General features: G+C 46.4%; 3 protein-coding genes and 5 non-coding genes across 10 annotated transcripts in view; 5 read left to right on the forward strand and 3 right to left on the reverse strand.

Annotated features, from left to right (window-relative positions):
- PFAS (phosphoribosylformylglycinamidine synthase) overlaps positions 1–17,131 on the forward strand; it is a 38,928-nt gene extending 21,797 nt beyond the window's left edge. For all 3 annotated transcript variants that reach the window (XM_035135461.3, XM_035135460.3, XM_035135459.3), the window contains exons 16-29: positions 161–286; positions 1,149–1,280; positions 1,413–1,643; positions 2,620–2,800; positions 3,776–3,859; positions 6,492–6,647; positions 8,546–8,665; positions 9,781–9,926; positions 11,286–11,496; positions 12,316–12,407; positions 13,761–13,875; positions 14,048–14,206; positions 15,497–15,649; positions 16,449–17,131. In XM_035135461.3, coding sequence (XP_034991352.2) covers positions 161–286; positions 1,149–1,280; positions 1,413–1,643; positions 2,620–2,800; positions 3,776–3,859; positions 6,492–6,647; positions 8,546–8,665; positions 9,781–9,926; positions 11,286–11,496; positions 12,316–12,407; positions 13,761–13,875; positions 14,048–14,206; positions 15,497–15,649; positions 16,449–16,771 — 2,229 coding nt within the window. In that variant the 3' untranslated portion in view covers positions 16,772–17,131. The remainder of the gene's footprint in view (positions 1–160; positions 287–1,148; positions 1,281–1,412; positions 1,644–2,619; positions 2,801–3,775; positions 3,860–6,491; positions 6,648–8,545; positions 8,666–9,780; positions 9,927–11,285; positions 11,497–12,315; positions 12,408–13,760; positions 13,876–14,047; positions 14,207–15,496; positions 15,650–16,448) is intronic.
- Positions 17,132–18,822: 1,691 nt separating this feature from the next.
- Positions 18,823–18,896, forward strand: TRNAI-AAU (transfer RNA isoleucine (anticodon AAU)). Its single transcript has one exon. It is a non-coding gene; the product is annotated as a tRNA-Ile (tRNA).
- A 441-nt stretch (positions 18,897–19,337) lies between these two features.
- TRNAV-UAC (transfer RNA valine (anticodon UAC)) lies at positions 19,338–19,410 on the reverse strand. Its single transcript has one exon. It is a non-coding gene; the product is annotated as a tRNA-Val (tRNA).
- Positions 19,411–19,627: 217 nt separating this feature from the next.
- On the forward strand, positions 19,628–19,709 carry TRNAS-GCU (transfer RNA serine (anticodon GCU)). The gene has a single exon. It is a non-coding gene; the product is annotated as a tRNA-Ser (tRNA).
- Positions 19,710–20,690: 981 nt separating this feature from the next.
- Positions 20,691–20,762, forward strand: TRNAM-CAU (transfer RNA methionine (anticodon CAU)). Its single transcript has one exon. It is a non-coding gene; the product is annotated as a tRNA-Met (tRNA).
- A 724-nt stretch (positions 20,763–21,486) lies between these two features.
- On the forward strand, positions 21,487–21,569 carry TRNAL-CAG (transfer RNA leucine (anticodon CAG)). The gene has a single exon. It is a non-coding gene; the product is annotated as a tRNA-Leu (tRNA).
- A 629-nt stretch (positions 21,570–22,198) lies between these two features.
- LOC118094835 (histone H3) lies at positions 22,199–22,663 on the reverse strand. Its single transcript, XM_035135536.3, has one exon. It carries the CDS (start codon positions 22,609–22,611, stop codon positions 22,201–22,203), a length of 411 nt encoding a protein of 136 aa, XP_034991427.1. The 5' UTR covers positions 22,612–22,663; the 3' UTR covers positions 22,199–22,200.
- Positions 22,664–23,723: 1,060 nt separating this feature from the next.
- LOC118094838 (histone H2A type 2-C-like) lies at positions 23,724–24,412 on the reverse strand. Its single transcript, XM_035135539.3, has one exon. The coding sequence runs from the start codon at positions 24,342–24,344 to the stop codon at positions 23,955–23,957; it is 390 nt and encodes a 129-aa protein (XP_034991430.1). The 5' UTR covers positions 24,345–24,412; the 3' UTR covers positions 23,724–23,954.
- Positions 24,413–24,700: the final 288 nt, after the last annotated feature.

Raw genomic sequence — 24,700 nt, forward strand, 5'->3', positions numbered from 1 at the left:
TGGTGTGGGGCAGAGGTTGTTTGGACCTGGGAAATTGGGGAGAGGATAAAGTTGAGTGCCAAAATCCAAGAAGGGAGAGAAGGGATTGGGAATGTTTGAAGGCTGAACAGCTTGGGAAGTGGGTGGTCTGTAAAAGTGACTCTTCTTCTTTCCTCAACAGATTGTGCTGGTTGACGACACAAAGGTCCCGGCCAGTGACGTGGAGCTGGAGAAGGGGCAGGTTGGAGGGAGAGCCACCCCTGTGAACCTGATGCTGGAATGGGTTCTTGGCAAAATGCCACGCAAGGTATGGCACACAATATGTGTGTGTTTGTCCTCCCGCTGCCCTGCCACCCCCAAGGAAAAGTCTTGGTAAAACATCTGCTTAAAGGTGTCCCAGTAGACCAAGGGTGGAGGAACCTGTGGCCTTCCAGATGTTGGACTACAGCTCCCATCTTCCCTGACCACTGGCCAGGCTGCCTGGGGGCTGATGGGAGTCGGAGTCCCAACAACATCTGGATGGCCACAAGTTGCCCCCCACCCCCACCCCCCGCAGTAGATCTCGATGCTTTGAATCTGTGATACTATTATTATTTATTAAATTTGTTAACCGCCCTCCATTCGTAGCTCTCACAGCATAAAAACAGGAGACAAAAACACAAAATACATAATACAGAGAAAAAGGAAAACAAACCAATCCCTCTCCCACAAACACATTTTAAAAGCCATATAATTTTAATCAGCCAAATGCCTGGTTGAAGAGAAATGTTGTGGTTTTTTTGGTCTGGTGCCTAAAGATTTATAGTGAAGGAGCCAGGTGAGCCGCCACAAATGGGGGGCCACCACAGAAAAGGCCTGTTCTCGTGTCGCCACCCTCCCATCCCTTCTCTAAAATGCTCTGGCTGGGATTATAATATCCTGTGTCCATTAGTGTTATTTCCTTCAGCTGGTTAGGATCTGTCCCTTTTATACTTATTGGGCGAATATTTTCAGGAACTTGGTTCTGTTGTATTTGATATAGAGTTGTTGTTGTTAATTTAAAAAATGCATTCTCAAGCCGTTTTACGTTTGGCGGACTTGTCAGTTGCTTTGAGAGATTTTCTTAGTGGTGAGGACGTGTCATAAACAACAATGGACAAACAACGATGATGATGATTTCTGCCAACCAGGAATTTGTTTTGAATCGTGTCCACCGAGACCTCAGGCCTCTGTCTCTTCCCCGTGGCCTTAGCGTGTCAGACGCCCTCCAGCGTGTCCTCAGGCTCCCGGCCGTGGCGAGCAAGCGCTACTTGACCAATAAGGTAAATGCCTCTCAGATTTGCGCCTCTGGGTTCTTTTAACCCAGCCACCTTTTTAAAAATGGAGGGAAGGTATATTTGCTGCTGATTTGAATTTCTCCTCTTTCTCCCGCTGCCCTTATCCCTCTGGTGCAGGTCGATCGCTCAGTGACGGGCCTGGTGGCTCAGCAACAGTGCGTGGGCCCCCTTCACACCCCACTGGCGGACGTCGCCGTGGTGGCCCTCTCCCCCTTTGAGACGGTGGGAGGAGCCACGGCCATTGGGGAGCAGCCTATCAAAGGGCTCATTGACCCCGCAGCCGGTGCCCGATTGGCTGTGGCAGAGGCCCTCACCAATCTGGTCTTCGCTCGGGTCACTGACCTTAAGGTGAGGCAGTCCGTCCCTCCCGGGACATTTTTCCTTCTTGCCTTAATAACTTGATGTTTTCCCTCCTCCCAGTTCATCTGAGGTGGACTAGGCTGAGAGAGGGTGACTAGCTTTCCACTCTGCGAAGGTCTTCTAAATGCCGTCATTTTGCAAGAAGCTGTAGCATTTTGTAGTGCTTTCAGTTTTAAGAGAGGCTGCTTTCATTATATAATTTTGTGCAATAACCAACATGACTGCTGATTGGTTTTCTTTACTACTTATTTACTTTACTACTTATTTACTTTATTTTATGTTGCCCACTAGCCTGAAGGGGCCGGGAAACATTAATATCTGTTAAATCGGCCAACCTGAGGCCCTGCAAATGTTTTGTGCTGCAACTCCCATTCACGCCATACTGGCTGGGAGTTGTAGTCTCCGACATCTCAGGAGAGTGGGCGGGGGGGGGGCAGGTTGCAAAAGACCCTGTTAAATTTTAATAATACACAAAACACTCAGATAATGGGTTGCCTCTGATAGAGCTGGGTGATATATCAACATGTCATCCCAAACCAGTTTGAAGTCCATATCGTGATATCGGTTTCATAATTTTTGCCCTGGCAATATATCGCGAATCGTGATGTATGTCTTATGCAAACGTTTTTAAAAGGGGGAAACCGTGAAGCCAGCCAATGCCTCTACGTAGCTCCATCCTTATTTCAGACATTCTGGTATATTGGTATATTGTGATGTTTAGCTTGGTGACATATCACGATGTTGAAAACCAGATATCGCCCAGCCCTAGTCTCTGACCAGATCATATTCTGTGTAGATCGCACACTGAAATCCATGCATTTCTCTTATGAAACTTCTAAGCGGTTTAAATATAAAACATTAATTTGTGTGCTAGAGTTGGAGGCTAGCCGTACGGGCAACCGCCTCCTTCCCACTGTTGCCTAAACTCTCTGTATATGTGGCGGCGGCATTTGTGTCCTTCCAGGATGTGAAATGCAGCGGGAATTGGATGTGGGCGGCCAAGTTGCCTGGCGAGGGGGCTGCCTTGGCGGAGGCCTGCAGAGCCATGTGCTCTGTGATGGCTGAGCTGGGCGTGGCTGTGGACGGCGGCAAAGACTCCCTCAGCATGGCAGCCCGCGTTGGCACGGAGACCGTTAAGGCACCTGGTGAGGAACGGAAGAGCTTCTACCAAGGGATAGGGTGGTGGTTGCCCCCTCCCTCCAAAATAAAAATGCTTTCCTCAGGTTCGGAGGAGGTCGGGTTCTTTTATCTGAGGATCTGAGGTTTGTTTTCTCCTTTTTGTCTTTTTTGGATTTTCAACTCCTCCCTTGCCCTTTTCATAGTTTTGTTGCCTTTCCAAGCCATCTCTGCTACTTATTTTGGAAAGACCGGTTTCTGATAGGCATTCAGAGACCTTTTAAGATATTGTAACCAAATTTTGCAAGATGGTTCCCGAGACCAAGGAGCAGATATTCATCAGTGTTTGGATAAAATTGCAAGCCCTTCTGAGTAAAAGTGGTGAACTTAACATTTTGAAACTGCACCAGTTTTAACCACTGACTTCAAAACTGCAGGGTTTTTTTTTTGAACTTCTGAGCCACGCCAGGTTTGAGGCGCTAGTGTGTTTGCACGCGCGCGCACACACATACACATTTGTGTGTGTGTGTTTCACATATATGCATCACAGATGCACAAACATTTTCCAAATCCAGTTGAATGTGGATTATAATAAACTTTAGAGGCATAAAGTCTGCAGAAGCACTTTGGAAAGCGAGAGAAAAAGGTACGCTGTAGCTTTGGCTAGTCTCTGGAAAATACGGTAGATCTCCCCACTCCTTGGGCCAGTTCTGAGACATTCTGTCCAAAACACAGGAGCTAGAGGCAGCTTCTAAGTTTGCCCTATGGTTGCACCTTCTCAATCAAGCTCAGAAAAATCCCTTGTGGCTGCTTGACTTTTGGTCCCCTCGGACAGGGAGAAGAAGGGTGTTGTTATTTCCTAACAAGGTGTTCCCCAAACACCCTTGTAGCTTGACTACAGGCGACTTTGGATGTTTTCCTAGCTCTTAATAAGTGTGAATTAACACTCTGCATATTTTTTGCATTTCCAACTCTTCCACCCACCTTTATGCTCCTTCTCCCAGGGACACTTGTCATCTCGGCTTATGCTGTCTGTCCAGATATCACTGCTACGGTCACCCCTGACCTCAAATGTCCAGATGGAAAAGGTAAAGTCAAGAGCTGATAGAATAACATCTTCCTGCCACACTTGCCATCTCCTCCTGCCTCACCGCTGTGGCACGTAAAACCCTTTGAGAGAACCACTGCTTTCGGGAATGACTTGTGGAATATTTGCTAATACAGTCAAACCTCGGTTGTTGAACATACAGTGGTACCTTGGTTTACAACCACAATTGGTTCCGGAAATCTGTACTTAACCTGAAGCGAACTTTCCCAGTGAAAGTAATTGAAAGTGGATTAATCCGTTCCAGACAGGTCCGTGGAGTACTCAACCTGAAGCGTACTTAACCCGAAGCGTACTTAACCTGAAGCGAACTTTCCCATTGAAAGTAATGGAAAGTGAATTAATCCATTCCAGATGGGTCCGCGGTGTTTGTAAACCGAGGTGTTTGTAAACTGAGGTATGACTGTAATCGGTTCCGGAAGACTGTTCAACTTCTGAAACATTCAACAACCGAGGCGCGGCTTCTGATTGGTTGCAAGAGCTTCTTGCACTCAAGCGGAACCCACGTAGGACGTTCAAGTTCCAAAAATGTTAGAAAATCAGAACACTTACTTCTGGGTTTTCGGTGTTCGGGAGCCGAAACGGTGAAGCCTCTGTAAACTGGGTAGCAGATTTTAAGGTATACATATGTTGCCTTTCCAAGGCATCGGGTAGCTTCATGTGGGCTAGTAACTTTGGACTTGCAAACTTGACTCGCAGGCTCCTCAGCTATCTAGGGTACTCCCACATAGAGGGCATTTGCTTGCTTTCACCCTAAAAGGTGAGGAATAAGGAAACTTTTGTCTAGGCTTGATCCTAGCAACAGCCACAGACTTCCTGTACGGTTGACAAACAGATGTGTGATCATTTTAGGTGGGTGTGGTTGTAGCAATGAGCACAACTGACTGGTTATTGCCGTGTGTGGAGGCAAAACGTAAACACATTGCAGAGTTCCCAAAAATAGGCCAGAGGCCATTGTACTTCATCTAGCAGAGCTTTACTGCTACTGAAGGCAAATGAGCATAATGGTCACAAATCCCATACATTAAGATTGGCACAGTCCATAAAAAAATCCAGTTGCAGCAGACTTACCTTAAACTTATAAGACTAAACCTTAACGCTATATACAGAAGAGAACCACACCAGAACAAAGAAAGATAAAGTAAGTGAAAACCCAGGCTCCTTCTGGCCTGACTATTACAGCCATCATGACATAACAGAGCCAGTTTAAACCAGCTGTACTCAGCTTCTCTGAAGGAATAACCCAAACAAGAAAATTCTTTCACACAGAGAAGAAACCTTCCAGAACTCTCCTGAACTAAGCAGAACAGGAAAGATCTCTACATATCAGATCCATACTTCCTGTACTAAGAAATGCAAACTGACAGTTATCTCAGTTGGTTAGACCGTGGTACTAATAATGCCAAAATTGTGGGTTTGATCAGGCAGGGTTCAGTAGTAGAGCATCATAGGTAGGTTTAATCCCCTGTGTCTCCACGTAGAGCGGAGAGACCGCTGTCTGAGATCCTAAAAAGCTACTGCCATGACAAGACTGAGTTCTATGCACCCAATAGAATCTTAGAATCGTAGCGTTGGAAGGGACCACGGGGGTCATCTAGTCCAACCCCCTGTAATGCAGGAATCTTTCACCCAACGTGGGGCTTGAATGACCCTGAGATTAAGACTCATGCTTTACCAGCTCACCCAGTATAAGACTGCTTCCTATCTTCCATCAAGGGACATACATTCCCACCCCCGTTTGCTTTGCAAGATTTTTTTTCATTTCATTTTATAAAATATACAAAAAACACAGTGAACAGTTCTAGCAACAGATGAAAATTAAAAAGAGGGAAACAAACTTCAAAATAGGCATGTAGAATGAGCACAGTTGCACATGGGTTAAAATAACAAGGTCCAAGTAAAGAACATTAGCAATATATTATCAAGAAATATAATAATAATAATAATAATTTTATTATTTATACCCCGCCCATCTGGCTGAGTCTCCGCAGCCACTCTGGGCTGCTCCAGATCGAATATTAAAACAATACAGAATTAAATATTAAAAAATAAAAATAAAGTCGATTTCCAGATTTGCCAGGCTTGGGACGAGGGGTGTCTTGAAAATGATGGCTCTGCTTTATATATTATAAAGGAATGCCAAATCACATGAAAGGTGCCTGGAAGTTCTAATCCTTGTCAAAACCTCAAATTATGCACTGATTTCTTTATTTTAGCTGTTCCAGAGGGTGTGATGCCAAGCATCTATTGTAAGATTCTGGGCTTCTTCTCCATTCCGTTGCAATTACTTCTTAAGATCAGATATGACCAATTCTTCTGGCAACGGATCTGCATTGGCATCATCAACAATATTCAGTAACATCCGTTTTAGACAAGAAGCAATGGCTTCTTTAGTAATTTTTATCTTTTCTGTCAAATTCCAAAAACACTGCACCAACTTGCCTTCCCACCATAAAGGATAATATGTACCAAGTGCTGACAACAATTAGATCTCTTCCCCCCCCCCCCGACCCCTTTTTGTAGGTGTTTTGCAGGGGAGAGAGGCAAAACCAAGACAGTCATTTTGTCCTCTTGATTTGTCCGCTGATTTCTTCCCATTTGGGGCATTTTTACAGGGACTCTCCTTCACGTGGCGATCTGCCCTGATCGGCACCGCCTGGGGGGCAGCGCTCTGGCCCAGTGCTTCTCTCAGCTGGGGGACGTTCCGCCAGACCTGGATAACCCCAGCACCCTTGTTTCCTGCTTCCAAGTCACCCAGAGTCTGCTAAAAGGTAAGCATGTGTTGAACGAGGACGGGGGTCACCCCTGGCCTGCCCACCCCCAGACCCAGCCCTGCTGGTCCCAGTCCTTGGTACGAGATACCTAAATATTTGCTTATAATTCCCCACTGGGTAAAGGCACTCTAAACACACCAAAATGAAAGGCAAGCACTCCACCTCTGAGCCATGGCAGAAGGCAAGAGGAAGGTGCAAAGAAGAAGCAGGTCCCTTATACTTCTGTCATGGGAAAGAGGATCTGGGACTGGGAGGGCAACCTTGTGCAGCAAGGTAATCTGAACTCTGCACCAAAGAAAAAGGAATACTCTGTGACCTGGGTAAACTGAGCACAGCTGCATGTGTGTGCTTATTAATGTATTTTTAATCATAGAATCATAGAGTTGGAAGAGACCACAAGGGCCATCCAGTCCAACCCCCTGCCAAGCAGGAAACACCATCAAAGCATTCTTGACATGTGCCTGTCAAGCCTCTGCTTAAAGACCTCCAAAGAAGGAGACTCCACCACACTCCTTGGCAGCAAATTCCACTGCCAAACAGCTCTTACTGTCAGGAAGTTCTTCCTAATGTTTAGGTGGAATCTTCTTTCTTGTAGTTTGAATCCATTGCTCCATGTCCGCTTCTCTGGAGCAGCAGAAAACCACCTTTCTCCCTCCTCTATATGACATCCTTTTATAATCTTTTGTAGGAAGCCGCTGGAGAAACCCAGCCAGATGGGCAGGGTATAAATAATAAATTATTATTATTATTTATTTATTTTATTTTGCATAATTAATCCTGCTTCTGTTTGCCATGAGGAAAGGGTAATTTATAGAATTTGTACTGTTAAAACGGAAAGGGGTCAAACCATCGCAAGAGGTTTTGACATTTTGGGAAGTTGGATAGTTACAATGGAATGGTCTCAGGGGTGGGGTGCACATTTTTATTTTTTTTATTTTTTATTATTACTTTGTCAAAAATAAAAGAAAGGGGTAACAAGTTTTTCAGGGCAATGAAGTCAAGCTCTTTGACTTCTGTAGATCCCGCTCTGACCTCTCCTGGCGTTGTGTATAAGCCAGCTTCCTACCCATACTAGAAACTTCCTTTTCAAATTAAATAATAATAATAATAATAATAATAATAATAATAATAATAATAATAATAATAATTTATTATTTATACCCCGCCCATCTGGCTGGGTTTCTCTAGCCACTCTGGGCGGCTTCCAACAGAAAAATAAAACACCATAATCTATTAAACATTAAAGCCTCCCTGAACAGGGCTGCCTTCAGATGTCTTCTAAAAGTCTGGTAGTTGTTTTCCTCTTTGACATCTGTTGGGAGGGCGTTCCACAGGGCGGGCACCACCACCGAGAAGGCCCTCTGCCTAGTTCCCTGCAACTTGGCTTCTCGCAACGAGGGAACCGCCAGAAGGCCCTTGGTGCTGGACCTCAGTGTCCGGGCAGAATGGTGGAGGTGGAGACGCTCCTTCAGGTATACTGGACCGAGGCCATTTAGGGCTTTAAAGGTCAGCACCAACACTTTGAATTGTGCTTGGAAACGTACTGGGATCCAGTGTAGATCTTTCAAGACCGGTGTTATGTGGTCTCGACGGCCGCTCCCAGTCACCAGTCTAGCTGCCGCATTCTAGATTAGTTGTAGTTTCCGAGTCACCTTCAAAGGTAGCCCCACGTAGAGCGCATTGCAGTAGTCCAAGCGGGAGATAACTAGAGCATGCACCACTCTGGCTAGACAGTATGCAGGCAAATAAAAGATGAGGATCTCGGAACTGCAGAAGCTGCTGTTCCAGTAGCAAAGTCTTTCTTGTATGTGTTTTTAACAATGCTCAGGACAGCGCTCATCCACACAGACAAATTTCTTCTGCCACATAGATAAATTTCTTTCTCTCTCCCACAGACGCAGTGATTTCTGCAGGGCATGACGTGAGCGACGGCGGCCTCTTGACTTGCATGCTAGAAATGGCCTTTGCAGGGAATTGCGGTGCCCACATTGAACTGGGGGCGCCTGGAGTCAATGGTCAGTGAGTTGGGGAAAAGAGGAGTTGTGGCATGGCAGTTTGAGGGTGGCACCGAGCTTGGGTTGCTGTCAGAGATTGGAACAAGATATGCAGTGGGGAGAGAGCGCCAAAGGGAAGTCCGTGGCAAATGAATGTGCTGGGCAGGGGTAGCTGGGATAGTCCCTTGAGATCAATGCATGAGTGGGAGAGTTGGTCAGGGGTAGAAAAGAAGAGCATGGAGAACGTCGGGTGGAGAAGGACCTGGATCTGAGAATGCAGCGGCAGCTGCTGTCCATTGGGTCTGATGGGGTGGAAAGCTGGGAGCCGACAGTAGGTGGCGCCAGAGCCCAGAGCAGGCAGAGCTGTCTGCCTCCCTGTTGAGGCTAAGACAAAGGAGGAGGCACTGGTAGTCATTGCAGGCCCTAAGTGTAGCAGCAATTGGCATTCAGAGAGGCCTTGGAACCTGGAAGTGGTATATACCAGCCATCCTGACTAGCAGTCACCGGTAGCCTTATGCTCCCTGAAATTTACAAAACTCATTTTGTAAAAGCCATCTGAATTGATGGTCGTCACCACTTCTTGTGGCGGTAGTGAATTGCGTCCCTTTGGCTATCAGAGCTCTGGCCCAAGACATCTTTGATGCCTAAGGCAAAGGACAAGATGGTGCCCACCCTTCCACATTCAGAAAGATCGAGAGCTGACTCAGACTTCAACTCCAGCAACAAGAGGGCAGCACCACATCTGAGGGTTGCTGGCTGGGTTAGGGGGTACAATGCTCTCCTGCTTCTGAGGGGAACAGCCAATGAGGTGATGCTGCCTCAGCTTCTGCTGCCTGAGGTGGTTTCCTCCCTCTGTCCTATGATCGCGCCGGCCCTATTGACTGGCCATTGTGTGAAGAAGTCTCTTCTGAATCTTCCAGCGTTCAGCTCCTGCCAGAATGCTGCTAGCGGCTCCCAGCTGGTTGCCCAGGAAAATATAAAGACAAGGAAAAGTTTCTTGCAGTCCTTTTTTAAAAATTTCAATCTTTACAGAGAGAGACTATAGAACCCAGCCTCTTGGAGAATGGCATTGTCCCGAGTGAATCTCTATCCCCCCGCATAGCTGTCAACTTTTCCCTTTTCCTCTCTTCCCTTAGCCCTTGACGCGCTCTTTGCCGAGGAGTTGGGCCTGGTGCTGGAGGTTCCCCGCACGGCGGCGGCTGACGTCTGCCAACGGTACCGGCGAGCTGGTGTGCGGTGCGTGCCAGTCGGGCATTCAGGCCCCCGGGGCCCTAATGCTATGGTGAGTGAGGATGTGAGCCCTGGGGGGGGGGGGCGGGGCAGCAGCAGGGCTGGTGGGGGAAGAATTGCTTAAAGGGTTGCTGTTAGAGATTATTTCCAGGCTGCCTTTCAACCAAGAAAGACCCTCCGAGGCAGCACAGAAACACAACTTTCGAGTAAAAAAACAAACAAACCCTTTCTAGTTATTTATTGCATTTATATCCAACGTGGTTCTTCCCCTCTTCCTCCTTTTATCTGCACAACACGCCTGTGAGGTAGGCTAGGCCGAGAGGCGGTTGCTGGCCCAAGGTCATCCAGTGAGCTTATTGGTTAAACTATAGAACTCACTCCCACAGGAAACACCAACTTGGATGGTGTGTGTGTGTGTGTGTGTGTGTGTGTGTGTGTATCTGTAAATTTTATTAACTTTTCTGTTTTACAATTTAGTATATTCATTGAGACAACCTTAACGTATCAATAACTTCCCTTCTTCTCTTTCCATGGTTGATTTTACATACCACAAATCCCTGCATATTTTATATAAACTAAACCATTCAGTATTCTGTTATTACTTCCATCAAAACTCATTTACACTGTGGAATTTATCCTAATGCTGCCAATGTTTTTAAGTGTACACAATTCTCCCCCATATATTCAATAAACATTTTCCATTCTTCTTTAAACGTATGTTCTTTTTGTTCTCTTACTCTGTAAGTTAGATCAGCAAGCTGCACATATTCGATCAGTTTAAGTTGCCATTCTTCTTTATCTGGGACCTCGCTCATTTTCCATTCTGGGGCTAACTAAACACAAGCCATAGTAGTGGCATACATAAATAGCCTTTTTTTGAACCTGGGAATTTCCATCTGAATTATCCCTAACAAAAAGGACTCTGGTGGAGTTTTTTGGGGAAAGGTGCTTTTAAACATTCTCTCCCCCCCCAATTCATTATAAATTATTTCCCAATATTCTTTTACCCTTTTACAGGTCCACCACATATGAAGTGTTTTTCCAACTTGGATAATTTTAGAAGGGAATTAGACAAATTCATGGAGGAGAGGGCAATTGATGGGCCACTAGTCACTACGGCTATGCTCTGCCCACAACAGTTGTGGGCAGCCATGCTTCTGAATACCAGTTGCTGGAAACCACAGGAGGGGAGAGGGCTCTTGTACTCAAATCCTGAGTGCTGGTTTGCTGCAGGCATGCTGTGAAAACTCCTGCAGGATGCTGGACTCGATGGGCCCTTGGCCTGATCCAGCAGACTTCTCCTTCATGGCCAAGCAGGGATTTCGTCTTCCCATTTCCCTCTTTAAGGTTTTTCCATCTCCCGCTTGTTGTTGTTGTTGTTAACTTGCTGCCTTGTTGTGACGCTTTGCAGATACAGGTCACCGTGAACGGTCAGGAAGTGTTGGCGGAGAAAGTGTCCGCCTTGCGGGGCTGGTGGGAAGACACGAGCTTCCAGCTGGAGAGGCTGCAGGCCAACCCGAACTGTGTGGCCCAAGAAGAGGCAGGGCTGACCAAGCGCATGGAGCCCAGCTACACCCTTACCTTTAACCCCCAGGAAGAACTTCCCCTGCTGCAGGAAATGGGTACGGGGCAGAGCAGTTCCAAGAAGAGGGGTGGGGAAAGGGGGAGACCGCCTGGTACCTGAGTAAAGGTTGTCGACCCATTGAAAGGAAGGAGCCTCAATTAGCTAGGCAACATGAACTTCAGTTGGTCTACTCTGAGTTGGGCTAGCACTAGATCCCACCCTGAGAAAAAGGAAATAGAGCTGTTGCCTGACCTCTTAGCAGATTAATTTTAGTAAATTAATCGATTGCATTTGCATTTGGGTAAAAACACTGGCGATGAATTGAGAAGTGTCTACTTTATTAGCTTTGGATAACACGTGCATGAGCTCCTTAGGGGAGAAATCCTTTCATGAGAGGAAATGGGGGATTCCTCTTCTGAGATGTGATATTTGTAAGTACAGTCATACCTCAGTTGTTGAACGCAATCCATTCCGGAAGTCTGTTTGGCTTCCGAAATGTTCGACAACCGAGACACAGCTTCTGATTGGTTGCAGGAGCTTCTTGCCCTCAAGCGGAAGCTGCGTTGGATGTTCAGCTTCCGAAAAATGTTCAAAATCCGGAGCATTTACTTCTGGGTTTTTGGCATTTGGGAGCCAAAACGTTCCAAAACAGAGGCGTTCGGGAGCCGAGGTTTGACTGTACCTGTATTAAAAATTATCTTAAAAAAACAAACCCTGCCCACTTAATCAAGAACACTTTTTGAGTTGACTTAATCAGTAAGCCCACTTTTTTAAGGTGACTTCATTTTTAATTGTTAAATGGATTAATTGTTCATGGTAAAATCTTGCAGCCTAACCATGAAGGGATGATAACAAACCGTGCCTCTCTTTCCCACAGCCCTTCCTGCCCCGCGCGTTGCCATCCTTCGTGAAGAAGGGAGTAACGGGGACCGTGAAATGGTGGCGGCTCTCCTCATGGCTGGCTTCCAGGTGAGCAGAGCAATGTGGATTTAGTGAAGGCATCCCCCACAGGTGCTTTCGGATGAAGATCTAACCTAATAATGTAAGAAGAGCCCTGCAGGATCAGGCCCTAGGTCCAACTCCTCCAGCATCCTGTTCTCACAGAGGCCAAGCAGCTGCAGGACCTAAGCGCAACAGCAGCACTCTCCCCACTTGTGATGGCACTCAGAGGCATATACAGTGGAACCTTGGTTCCCGAATTTAATCCATTCTGGAAGTCCGTTCGACTCCCAAAACTGTTTGAAAACCAAGGCGCAGCTTCCGATTGGCTGCAGGAGCTTCCTGCTCTCACGTGGAAGCCGCATCGGAGGTTTGGGTTCTGAAAAACGTTCGAAAACCGGAACACTTACTTCCAGGTTTTCGGCATTCGGGTGGCAGTTTGTTCATCTTCTAAACCAGGGGTCAGCAAACTTTTTCAGCAGGGGGCCGGTCCACTGTCCCTCAGACCTTGTGGGGGGCCGGACTATATTTTGAAGAAAAAAAATGAACAAATTCCTATGCCCCGCAAATAACCAAGAGACGCATTTTAAATAAAAGGTCACATTCTACTCATGTAAAAACACCAGACAGGCCCCACAAATAACCCAGAGATGCTTTTAAATAAAAGGACACATTCTACTCATGTAAAAACACCAGACAGGCCCCACAAATAACCCAGAGATGCTTTTAAATAAAAGGACACATTCTACTCATGTAAAAACATGCTGATTCCTGGACCTTCCGGGGGCCGGATTTAGAAGGCGATTGGGCCGCATCTGGCCCCAGGGCCTTAGTTTGGGGACCCCAGTTCTAAACCATCCAAGAACCAAGGTTCCACTGTACTGGTCTCTGGCACCAGAGGTGGAACTCAGCCATTGGCTAGTGGAATAACTACCGGTATGTCTTAGTTATTTATTTATTACACTTACCGCAACATACGGTACCATATTTTCCTCCGAGGAGCTCAAGGTTCATATTTGTGTGTCTCCTTTTTCCCCATTTTATCCTCACAACAACTCTGTGAGGCTGAGTGACCGGCCCAAGGTCACCCAGTGTGAGGTTCATGGCTGAGTGGGGATTTGAACCCTGGTCTCCCAGGCCTGGTCACTCTTAAGCACTATGCCACGCTACATGGAGTAGGTTCACTGAGATTAATGGACTTAAGTCATTTCAGCTTAAGTCTCCTCTCGGTAGGACTTTAGCACTGGATGTCACCGAAAAACTGAAGGAACAGGAACCTCGCGCAAGGAATTGGATCTCCTACCTGCAGTGTTTCTGTCACTTCGATCCCCTCCCTTCCTGAAAGGCCGCCTCTTTATTGTCCCCTCTCTGCCCTCACTTCAGGTCTGGGACCTCACCATGCAAGACCTGTGCTCGGGCGAGATGACGCTGGACTCCTTCCGTGGCCTGGTGTTTGTCGGAGGGTTCAGCTACGCAGATGTTTTGGGCTCTGCCAAAGGTCAGCCTTGCCTCTTGCAAGGAACGGGGACCTTCCACTTGCCTCGGGTCGAGGAGAAACCTTCCACCCAACCTTGCGGCAAGGGAGGGCGGTCTTGTTGCTGGGTTTTGGGCAGGGGATTCCTAGGGCTTGCAATATCCACACAATTCATCTCCTATTTTTTTGCTTGCAGGCTGGGCAGCTTCGGTGACCTTTAACCGCAGGGCGCAGGCTCAGTTCCAGGCCTTCCATCGGCGCAGAGACACCTTCAGCCTGGGCATCTGCAATGGTTGCCAGCTGATGGCACTGCTAGGCTGGGTGGGGGCCAAGAGCCCTGATGTGCAAGGTGAAGGTAAGCGAGTCGGTAGTGGAACGGACTCCCTCGCAAGGTGGTGCCCTCTCCTTCACTGGGGGCTTTGAATCAGAGGTTGGATGGCCATCTGCTGGGGGCTTTTTACTTGTGATTCCTGCTTTGCAGGGGGTTTGGGCTAGGGGACCCTTCATGATTCCAGGAAACTTGAAGCAACGGTATGCTTGCTTTGCACCCTGAATGCTTCTCTGGTCAGAGGTAGTTTGTGGATCCTGGGAAACACGGGCCTGCAAGCGGTCTAATTGGAGAGCAGCCTTTGCCAAAGGTGTCCTGGGCTTTGAAGATGCTCGAACTCAGGACGTAAGGGAGCAACACACTAAGAGGAAGGCACGCTTGGCAAACCCTCACTGGGATCAACTCCCGCCCGGAAACCTATGTCCCCACTGTGGAAGGACGTGTGGATCCAGAATTGGCGTCCACAGTGACTTACGGACTCACTGCTAAAATTCGGCTACGAGTGATCGCCAAAGGGAGGTTTGGGGATAGTGCAACCGGTTCGGCCGCAATGGGCGCCACACTACAGCAATGCTGTGGAACGGAACACAAGAGGAGCGGCTGGTGCTGAATTTTAGCATTGCAGAGGGTGCCCCTGAAATCTGAGAACTGCCATTGCTCTGGTGTTGAATTGTGGCGTTTCCGGTTACAATCCTAACCAAGTCTGTTTTGAAGTAATTGGTGGCTGGTGCCCCTTGGCAGAAATCTGAGAGGCAAACTCTGTGGAGCCAGAACCAGTAGACAGGCAGAGCCAGCAAATTCTGTTTTTGACCTCATCATCTTCCCTGCTCCTTGCAGGGGCAACACTGAGACTCAGGAGGAGGAGGGAGCTGAGAGTCAGGGGCGCCCCCTAGACTGTATGCAAGTAAGGAGAGGGGCAAGTGGGGGCAAAATTTGTTTGGTTGGGCAATATCCTGTTTGCCCTAATGGACCAAGGAAGCGAGGTTAGACCTGCAGCCTTAAAATCAATCTTTTTAGTGTGCACTTTGGAACTCCTTGCCTCATGATATCAGGCAGGCAGCTTCACTGTACTCTTTTCCGTGCCTCTCCGGGCATGTAGAACATTGACACATGTTTTAACTTGTTTTCAGCTTATTGCTGATATTAATCATTCTTTGAATTTTTAAAAAATCTTGCTTCTGCTGTTTTTACTGACAGTCATTGTTTTATTTAAACCACATTGAGGTTTGTTTGGTTTATTTTTTACAACTGAGCAGAATGTAAATCATATGAAATAAAAAAGATATAAAATCTTTCTTGATCTGGTTATTATTCCAGGTGGCGCCATCGAGCCAGGGGTGCTGCTGAGTCCCAACAATTCTGGGCGCTTTGAGTCTCGTTTTGTGAGCCTCGGCATCGAGGAGAGTCCAGCGCTGATGCTGCGGGGCATGGCTGGTTCTACCCTGGGCATCTGGGTGGCACATGGAGAAGGTAATCCTTTTTTTAAAAAATTGAGTGGGGTGGGGAGAGGGTTCATAATTAGGTTTAGAAAAACCTTCTGTGCAAGTACTGGAAATGGAGATAAAACACCTATGAATTCTGAAAGGCATAAAAAAATTAAGGGGTTATACCAGGGATATGTAAAATGACAAATTATATTTATTTTAGAGACGGGAATTAAACAAGCTTGACTGATAGCCAATTAAAACTGCAAACATTTTTTCTATCTGTAATGTTTGAAGAAACGTATTTAATATGTTGCACTTAGAACTCTGGTGCATGTAACAGCGTTGACTTTTAATAACATAATTACAATAATTAATAAGCTTCAGTACTGGGAGCTGGAGGCTGCCTTTTTCATTTTTTAAACATTTCTGGGTTTTTTTTTAAAGAGAACACAGAAGCATGCAAACATGCAAGTATGAAAAAATCAAGACTTAAACAATGCACACTCTTTATCAAGAGGAGCTATTGGGAATGGGGTTATGAGAAATGAAGAAAAAAGAAACCTTTTTTCCAAGTCCAGTGATCCCTCTGACTTATGCTACACCATTGCCAGACCTTGCGTGTGCATGTTCTCCTGGGAAAAATTCTAATTCCATTAAGAAATCCTCCTTGGTTTGTTTGTTTTTAGAATTCAACAGAAACCTGCCTTGTTTGTGTGGCCCCATTTGCAAGTTCCTACTGGACTGAGAGTAATTAGGCTGGCCAATGGAGAGAGGCTGTCGCATGAATATTGTGAGAGTCCACAACTCATCACTCACCTTTCCCCCGCTTCCTCTTCCCTCAGGTCGGATGCGATTCCGCTCAGATGAAGTCCTGGCCCAGGTGCGCTCTGCCCGCTTGGCGCCTCTCCGCTACGTGGACGACCAGGGTCTGCCAACTGAGGAGTACCCTCTGAATCCCAATGGGTCTCCACTGGGCATTGCGGGCATTTGCTCTCCCGATGGGCGCCACTTGGCAATGATGCCTCACCCAGAGCGATGTGTCCTTCCCTGGCAGTGGCCTTGGATGCCCGCCTCCTGGCGCCAGTCTCTGAAGGTCTCCCCGTGGCTACGCATGTTCCAGAACGCCTGCGAGTGGTGCTTGCGCTATCCCCAGGGCCAGCCCTGACCTTGCTTTTTGCTGCCTTTCTGAAAACTTTCTACACCCACTCACAAGCTACACTGCACCATCAATTGCAAGCTGGACTAGACCAGATTAGACACGGTCCCTGTGCTATGGATGCAAAACTTTCCAGTGCTGTTGTCCTCATACATAGTCCGGGTCCCTAGCCCCCACACCCGCAACACACATTTGAATCAACTTAGGGAGGGGTCAAGGAAGAACGGATGTGCATTCCCTCCAGTGGGCGGGGGGGGGGCGTGACATTGTGCAATAAATAAGTCAGTTTGTACCAATCCAATTGTGGAACAATGTGGGACCAATGGAGTTTCTATATTGCCAATAAAAGCAAATTTGACTTTAGAAATATGCACCTGTGTGTCTGTGGCCTGTTTTTGTTTTCCTTTGCAAACTAGGGAAGAAAATCCCAGATATGGGTATGAGTGTACTGAATTGTTTCATTTACAGTGGAACGTTGGTTTACAACTACCGCTGTTTATGAATGCCTCCTTTTATGAACGCTGCGGACCCGGAACTGTTTACATCCGGGTTCCGCGGCGTCGGATGCGCAGATTGCTTCTGCGCAGCAGCGATCTGCGCAGCGCATGCCTTCAGGGAGTGAATGCCTCCGTTTACAAAAGCATTCATAAACCGAGGTCCCACTGCCTGGTGGTTCACAGCATACATCTATTAATTAGTTAATTAAATACATTTAAATTTGATGTTTAGTAAACCAAGGTACACAGGTTAACATGCCCTCTACCACTTGAACCCAGTCTTCTAGCCACAGGGTTTCTCCCTGCTCAATCAACAGTCTATTCCTCTGAAAGGATATTATCAAGGTTGGTGGAAAGTCAAGTGGCAAAGTGAAGCTGTAGGCTACAACTTCTCCCTCCCAAAGGCAAAATACATGGGAAAATCTTCAATACAGTATAGGAAAATACATAAATCCCAAATTACCATACCAAAAAAAATTGCATGCAAGAAGTCCCAGTTTCAATCCCTGGCATCCCCTGGTATGGCCAGCCAAGACTGCTGTCTGAAAACCTGCTGAGCTGCTGCCAGTCAGTGTGGACAATACTGAGCTAGATGGTGGTCTGACTTCTTAATGTTTCCATGCCACGCAGCAGCTCATAAGGAGGATGCAAAGGCAACTGTCCTCCACTGGTATTTGTTGGCATTTGACCACAGATTTTTGAGGTTCTATACAGGAATCTTCTTCTCTCATGTTATTGCTGTTCCTGTGCTCAGAAAGGAAAAAAACCAAGCGTTTAAAGGACAAAACCCGTCAATTTCATGCAGAGCTTCTGATCTCATAAATCAGATTTACATTGAGCAAAGACACTCAGATCCCAAGAAATCCAGTTACCGTAGTTGGTCATACACTGAAAGGCCTTGGACCAATCACTCCTTAATGCCTCCAGCCTTGACTGGTTGCTCCTCTGCAGGTGCTTGAATGACTTCTTTGTGTTATTTTTTAATACAAAAACAAGGAGCCACAAATGGAAGAGATGGCAGGTGCAGGCAAATGAGGGTTGGACAACCATCCACCCAGGAGCAAAAGAGACAAGTCAGCTACGAAGCTCACTGGGTGACCTTTCAGCCCTAACCTACCTCACAGGGTTGTTGTAAGGATGAAATCAGGGAGCAGGGAGAACCACTATAATTGTGGAGGAAAGATGGGATATATAATTGAAATAAACATCGGTTCAAAACGCCTTGTAATTATATGCAAATACCATAAGGGTTCTTTTTTTTAATAAAGGAGGGGGTGAGGTTGATGCTCTCCCTTAGAAGAAGAACTAATATTGAGAGCAGGCCAGAAATAAAAATAAAACCACATTATAAACCCATTATTTCCCTAATCTGACTGAATCAGACCTCCGCTAGTATACAGGAGCCCCAGAAGATGCTTCATAGGCGCTGGATGGAGGATTCAAGCGTGCTTAAGCGACGCACCGCCGTCTGACTTTTATGTTGCTAAAAATATTTGCAACTGCTAAGCACATTGAGTGTCATTATATTATAGTATGTAGTTATGGAATCCTTGAGCGGCAAGTGGCCGGTTAGCTCAGTTGGTTAGAGCGTGGTGCTAATAACGCCAAGGTCGCGGGTTCGATCCCCGTACGGGCCAGCTGTGTTTCACCCTTTTTTTAAAAACAAAGAGAATGCTACCTTATGAACTTTCTCGTCATTTCACAGTAGTCACAGTAGGAAGTTGTACCCTCTGATGCACTTCCAAAGGTCCTAGTAGGCACTAAGGTGGGGAGAGAAGGGATCGGCGCGTTGGGGTTCTTCGTCCTAAAATCTCCTTCTAGAATATCGTACTGCATGGAGATTGTTGCTCCTTTTCAATTGCATGTTCTGTTTCTTCCACGTCGCTTTGAGTTAGATCATAAAATTCTGGCCAAACAACGGTGTCGCTCGTGCATTAATATAGACCACCTCTTTTAAATGCTGTGGAACGGGAAAAGCAGGAGGAAGTCGTTGTTCATAGCTTCCACCCCGGTACTTCTCAATCTTTCGTCCGCTTTGACTTTTTCAATCAATTTCAATTTTTTTTAAAAAAACATTTTGGTTCCACTGGGGCTCGAACCCAGGACCTTCTGCGTGTAAAGCAGACGTGATAACCACTACACTATGGAACCTGCGACAGGAAGCATGGTGGTATTTTCTTACTTATATGAAGTGTTACTGTTTTTAAAAAGTATGATTACAAAGTTGTAGCGGCTGACTTAGAAAACAGGCTTTTCAACTGATATCAAATGCAGTACTGTACATCACAAAGAAATGACACACAACCTTAGAATAAACACATGTCTGTTTTGAGCAAAAGGAAGCATCCCGAGATCTTCTTCCGGAAGAGACGAGGTGGCCGAGTGGTTAAGGCGATGGACTGCTAATCCATTGTGCTCTGCACGCGTGGGTTCGAATCCCACCTTCGTCGACGCTTGTTTTCCCTTTTCTGCTATTTTTTTTCATTTGTTTGTCATTCCCACAGGCGAAACCATTCTGAGCTCCCGCCCCGACTTTCTTTAGCAAACCAACAAAAAGGTTTTGAGATGCTTTCCCGTGTGGTGACATGAGCTAGGTCTCAACTCAGTTTCCCCTCCCATAAATTTCGTTATTTTGGCAGTGTCATGTCTACAAAATAGTGAAAGATAACGTGTTTATTTTCAGCCCAATACCAGAATTGGAGAACACTGAAATGCACGGAGGCGGTGAATCTTGAGGCATGCTCTCTGCCTGAGATTTGTTACTGAGAGGAAAAATCACTCTGTATGTGCTCAGAGAACTTCTCACCTCAACTGCTAAACGCAATTGTGACTTCTGTTGATAATGCATAAGCAACCATCATGCAGATGCAGTTTTCAAAATCTTGCTTTGCCATGCTAGTATAATAACTATATTGTTATTATTATTATTATTATTATTATTATTATTATTATTATTATTATTATTGCTTGATTACAAGTGAGCCCAGATCATAGAAAGTTAAAAAGATACAATCACGTGGAGATGGTGGAATTTAATAAAAGCAGCAACCATCACAATAGCAATATATCGACATCTTCAACGGTGAACGTAAAAGGCAAGGGCAAAAACGGGATTTTTACACAAGCAGAGCCAGCTAGTCAGAAACGTTTCTTTAATGGATTTCTGTAGGCTACAGAAATCTAATAAACCGCGTACACAAGCCTTTCAAATTGACAGGCAATGGTGATTGATAATTGACGTGCAATGGAATTTGGTGTTTGGCACTTGCAAAAATAGAAAGTCTTCAGAATATGAACGAGGAAGAACTCAACGATTAAATCAAAAGCATTTCTTTTAAACTGAAATGATGGAGAAACCCTGCCGCAGGTTCCAGCGCGCCCACACAAATGTCGTGAGTTTGTAAGGCTGTCTAAAGGACAGCACATTCACAAGCAGAGTGGCGCAGCGGAAGCGTGCTGGGCCCATAACCCAGAGGTCGATGGATCGAAACCATCCTCTGCTAAAAGTATTTTTACTTAAGAAAAAACTGCAACGAATTTAAGTTGTTGCAATTCACATGCTTGTCTTCAAGCTTCAAAAAGTGTGTGGATTTATGAGTCATCGTCAAAGGCTATAAGGAATTTGCTAAACTCCCGTTTACCCTGAGTAGACCATCAATGCACTTAAAACGACCTTTTCCTCTTTCATCCCTGCTTCGATTTTATTTCACATCGAACTGTCTGTGCTATTCTTATCAGCTCCGGAAAGTTGTGGCAGTCTAAAACTCTCCCGCTTCTTAGAAACACCATCCTTAGCCTCCTCCCCACGAGTGTGGGTGACAATGAATGATGTTCTCCTCCCTTCTATGAATACGAAAAACTCCTCTGCACACGACCAATGAACTTGCATGAATTTAAATGCATTGCAGCAGGGCAGAACTTTGTCCTGCTTCTTCAGCGATAACCTATCGCAAGGCATTTTAAACTATACAGCGCCACCGTGTGGCCGATAGGTTTCCTTGATCGCGATAGATTTCCCCTCCCCACAGATTAGGTATCAACTGCCTCCTCCTCCGCAGATTAGGTATCAACTGGGGAATGGAAGACCGTTTTCTCTGAGGGCGATTCTTGCTAACAAGCTGATTTATCAACTGCTCCTCACTATTGCAACATATGGCTCACTGTCTTAAACCAATGTATTATAATAAAATTCACTTTCTTCAACAAAGAAACCTCCTTTTTTAGGTAGTCAGGATGGCCGAGCGGTCTAAGGCGCTGCGTTCAGGTCGCAGTCTCCTCTGGAGGCGTGGGTTCGAATCCCACTCCTGACAAGCTAGCTTTTCTTGATCAGATATATTACGGGCAGCCTGGACTCACCATGTTATTACGGCGAATGCCGACGATACACGAGACATTACTGTTATTCACGTGGCATTCCTCTCTGCATTACATTGTCATGCAGAACTCATGAGGAATGTGCGCTGCTGTCAGTTTTTAAGCAGCCCATGAGTACTTTTGACATGCCTGTGGAAGAGGTCGCTTAAGCTTCAAATCTACATTGGGGTGGGGAAGTAAAGCCAGGAACCGCTTTAAAATTGCAACGTTTCAACCCTGAGCCAGTTATTTATGTAACAGTTTATTTAACTTCCTGCAATTTACTAGTTTAAGTTCCATGGAGACTTAAGGATAAATTTTCTCTTCCTCCCAGCAGGAAATAAATGAAGTATCTACCCTTAAGTTTAAAAAGGCCCAACATAAAAACTTTTACATGCATTTTTTCAACGTAGTTAGTGCATAGTTACTAAAGACAATTAGAAAACCCGCAGATTAATTGGGCAGCGTCAGCTGCAAGAGGTAATTTAGCATCGTGCGAGCTCTTTTCCAAGACCATGTGGTGGCTCTTAAAAGAGCCTTTGTGGTTCGTGTCCTGGGGACGCAGGAGTGAGGGCGGGCGAGCCCTTCTCAGGCCCTCTCTCCGCGGATGCGCCTGGCGAGCTGGATGTCCTTGGGCATGATGGTGACGCGCTTGGCGTGGATGGCGCACAGGTTGGTGTCCTCGAACAGGCCCACCAGGTAAGCCTCGCTCGCCTCCTGCAGAGCCATCACGGCCGAGCTCTGGAAGCGCAAGTCCGTCTTGAAGTCCTGCGCGATCTCGCGCACCAGGCGCTGGAAAGGCAGCTTGCGAATCAGCAACTCCGTCGACTTCTGGTAGCGGCGGATCTCGCGCAGCGCCACGGTGCCCGGCCGGTAGCGGTGAGGCTTCTTCACTCCGCCGGTGGCCGGGGCGCTCTTCCGAGCGGCTTTGGTCGCCAGCTGCTTGCGAGGCGCCTTCCCGCCAGTGGATTTGCGAGCCGTCTGCTTCGTACGGGCCATCTTCCTCTTCACGTGGGTAGAAGCTTCTTCGTCAGAAAGGCGAAAGAAATGAAACAAATGGGGCTTTGGACCACCTTTTTATAGGCAGTGGCTGCATCCTGATTGGCTGAATGAGGCCAGGGGGCCGTTACAGAATTTGAATTTCCCGGGCTAGGCGTTGATTGGATAGACTTTGCAGCACCGCCCTTAGTCCTTTCGCTCCGTCCCAAGGTTTTATTTCCTATGGAAATGAAATGCTATAAGAAATATAGGGATTAAAGTGGTTCATTCTTTTCCTCCCCCCTCTCGGAAAACATCTTAAGAGTAGGAAGAGTTTTCATCACATGCCCACCTCCCACCTCACCGCAGCACTTAGCCGTAAACAATAGGTGATCTGTAGGACCCTGAATTTTAAACTATAGTGGTGAATTTCAGTAGAGTAAGTAAGCTATACGGGGCATTGCATAACATACATCGAAGATTCATTGGATGACTTAATAAATCGGTTAAGGCTGTTGCATTGCTTTGCACGCTTTCTTAGGAGTAAATTGCACTGGGCTGAGCGAGACTTTCATAGACATTCATAGGATTGGGCTCCACGTCTTCATTGCAGCTCCAGACTCTTGTCTGCAATCCTATACTGTACCCACTCTCCTGGGAACAAAGTCCATTGAAATCGGACACTTCCTTTAGCCTTACTAAAGAAACTGAGTGCCAGATAATCTAACTCCTGTTAACAACGGATAACTTGAAAGTCGCGCCCTAACGTGTGATTGGCTCCTCAAGAGCCCCCGCCCTCAAACTACCGCGGGGTTTCATTCATTTGAAATTGCCGCGAAAACCGGAGCGGTTTTATGCTTTCAAACATGGATTTCACAATTGTGTTCGTCTCGAAATTGTGCAATTCTATGCAGTTACACAACGTAAAATCTGTTTGCGGTAATCGGGTTACTCACAGCGGAATGGGTTAGGTTTGCAACTACGTTTATGAAATCGGACCATCAATGAAAATATTCATTGAAGGGAGAATTTAAGTGGCAAGTTCAGAAACATTTTATCCTTCTCAAGACTTCTAGTATCTTTTAGTATCTTTAAAGTGACATGTGATATAGTAGAAGCCTATACAGTACTGTACTTTATTGTTGCAACTTTTTTTCACTGTGACTTTTTTCACATTATTTACATTGTATCACGGGCATTGGCCTTGAAACATTTTTCTACACCTTAGGAAAAGTACGCACGGTTTCAAATGGCAACACTAAAAAACCCTAAAGATTTCATATGATCAAAGCTCTTTATGAAATTGTGGGTGGCTCTTAAAAGAGCCTTTGTGGGTTTTTTCTGTAGTTCCGATGAAACGCAATCTATTTTCCTTTGGCCTTGTGGCTCTCGGTTTTCTTGGGCAACAGCACAGCCTGGATGTTGGGGAGGACGCCTCCTTGAGCGATAGTGACTTTGCCCAGCAGCTTATTCAGCTCCTCGTCGTTGCGGATGGCGAGTTGCAAGTGGCGAGGGATGATCCTGGTCTTCTTGTTGTCCCGGGCAGCGTTGCCAGCCAACTCCAGGATCTCAGCGGTCAGGTACTCCAGAACAGCAGCCAAGTAGACGGGCGCTCCGGCTCCGACGCGCTCTGCGTAGTTCCCTTTGCGCAGAAGACGATGCACACGGCCCACGGGGAACTGGAGCCCGGCACGGGACGAGCGAGTCTTGGCCTTGGCACGAGCCTTGCCTCCTTGCTTTCCACGTCCAGACATGATGCTAATTTCAAAAAGAGTATAAAGTTTACAATTCCAAGCAGTCAGAACACAGCTGACAAGCAAATTTGCTCCTCGGCCTTTTATTCAGTCCTGCGGATCGTCATTGCAAATTCCCATTGGTTAGCTTTCGAGTTTCACCCTATTTGTCCAATTGGAAGGCCGGTGCTTTCTGCTACCCAATAGGCAGACAGCATTTATGCCATCCAATAGAAATCAAAGGTGTAGAATTCTACTATTTGCATGTAACAATCTAATCATCCAATAGGCGCCGCTGGTTTCTGAGCCAATGAGAATTCGAGTGTTTCAATCCTGCGATTAGCATGGGAGCCGTATAAATACAGGACGCTCAGCAG

The sequence above is a fragment of the Zootoca vivipara genome, chromosome 12, assembly GCF_965207765.1.
Source record: "Zootoca vivipara chromosome 12, rZooViv2.hap1.1, whole genome shotgun sequence".
In the NCBI taxonomy this organism is placed as follows: Eukaryota; Metazoa; Chordata; class Lepidosauria; order Squamata; family Lacertidae; genus Zootoca; species Zootoca vivipara.

Coding starts and splice junctions, on each gene's coding strand:
- LOC118094835 (XM_035135536.3), bottom strand. CDS start 22,611: ATGGCCCGTACGAAGCAGACGGCTCGCAAATCCACTGGCGGGAAGGCG.
- LOC118094838 (XM_035135539.3), bottom strand. CDS start 24,344: ATGTCTGGACGTGGAAAGCAAGGAGGCAAGGCTCGTGCCAAGGCCAAG.